We start from the raw sequence: 1,031 nt of genomic DNA on the forward strand, positions 1-1,031 counted from the left end.
GCGGGCTGCGCGCGGTCTCCGACGACGAGACGGTGCGGCTGTGGGACGTGCAGAGCAAGCAGTGCACGCGCACGGTGCCGCTCAAAGGTGGGCGCCTCGCGGTGGGTGGGGCCTGGCCCTCGGGGTGGGCGGGGCTTGCGCTGTGGGGCTCGCCAATGGTCTGGATGAGGCCAGGGGTGGGCAGGGCCTGAGCAGGGGCGGGTCTAGGTCATGAGGCATGAGGGCGTCGTAGGGGTGGACCTGGGAACTGGATCCTGACCGCGCCGCCCCACAGGCCCGGTGACCAATGCGGCCATCGTGCTGGCCCCGGTCAGCATGCTGAGCTCGGACTTCAGGCCCAGCCTCCCCCTGCCTCACTTCAACAAGCACCTGCTGGGCGCCGAGCACGGGGACGAGGTGCGCCGCGGAGGCCTCACCCTGCGCCTGGGCCTCCACCAGCAGGTACCCAGACCCCGCAGGGTGCCCCGCATGGCCTGGCCCTTGGACCCCAGGAAGACCCGGCCAGCAGCGTGGGCTCCTGGTGGGTCCAGGCTGCAGGCTGGTGGGCAGGAGGCCCTGAGGGTCAGCATACCCTCTGCAAGGAGCCCCCATGGTGGTGGGGGGCACCTCCAGGGCAGGAGACCCTGGTCAGCTGCTACAAGGGGACAGCAGTGACCCACCCCCTGCTGCTCTGTGGCCCCCAGGGCCAGCACTGGCCTGAGCTGTCAGTCTCCGTGGCCTCTGGCGGGGCTCCCTGGAGGCTCCCTGGCCGGCCTCACTCCCTCCGTTGTCGCTGAGGTCTGGGGTCAGTGCTGTCTGAAGGGCAAGGCCCCCAGAGATGGCCAAGAGGGTGGCAGCCACTTCTGGGGTTGGGGGTAGTGTCACTAGATTCTCTTAGAAGACGGTGACGGTCTGCAGGCAGGACAGCGGCTGTCTCGGGAGTCCCCTCTGGTGGCCCCAGGACCACGTGATGCACCTGCCTGTAATGTCAGGTCAGACCTTCCAGCCAGGTGGGAACCGCCCCTGCCGCAGGCCTGGCAGCCGGCCTCTGT

The 1,031-nt window shown here is 69.4% G+C and overlaps 1 protein-coding gene across 1 annotated transcript in view; it reads left to right on the top strand.

Annotated features, from left to right (window-relative positions):
• Window positions 1-1,031, top strand: part of WDR18 (WD repeat domain 18) — a gene marked incomplete in the record, with an annotated part of 5,750 nt that overhangs the window by 1,896 nt on the left and 2,823 nt on the right. Inside the window, 2 exon segments of the mRNA XM_014585490.1 lie at window positions 22-87; window positions 275-441. Of these exon segments, the coding sequence (XP_014440976.1) occupies window positions 22-87; window positions 275-441 (233 nt within the window).

The sequence above is a fragment of the Tupaia chinensis genome, unplaced genomic scaffold (assembly GCF_000334495.1).
Source record: "Tupaia chinensis unplaced genomic scaffold, TupChi_1.0 Scaffold149964_1, whole genome shotgun sequence".
Lineage (NCBI taxonomy): Eukaryota > Metazoa > Chordata > Mammalia > Scandentia > Tupaiidae > Tupaia > Tupaia belangeri.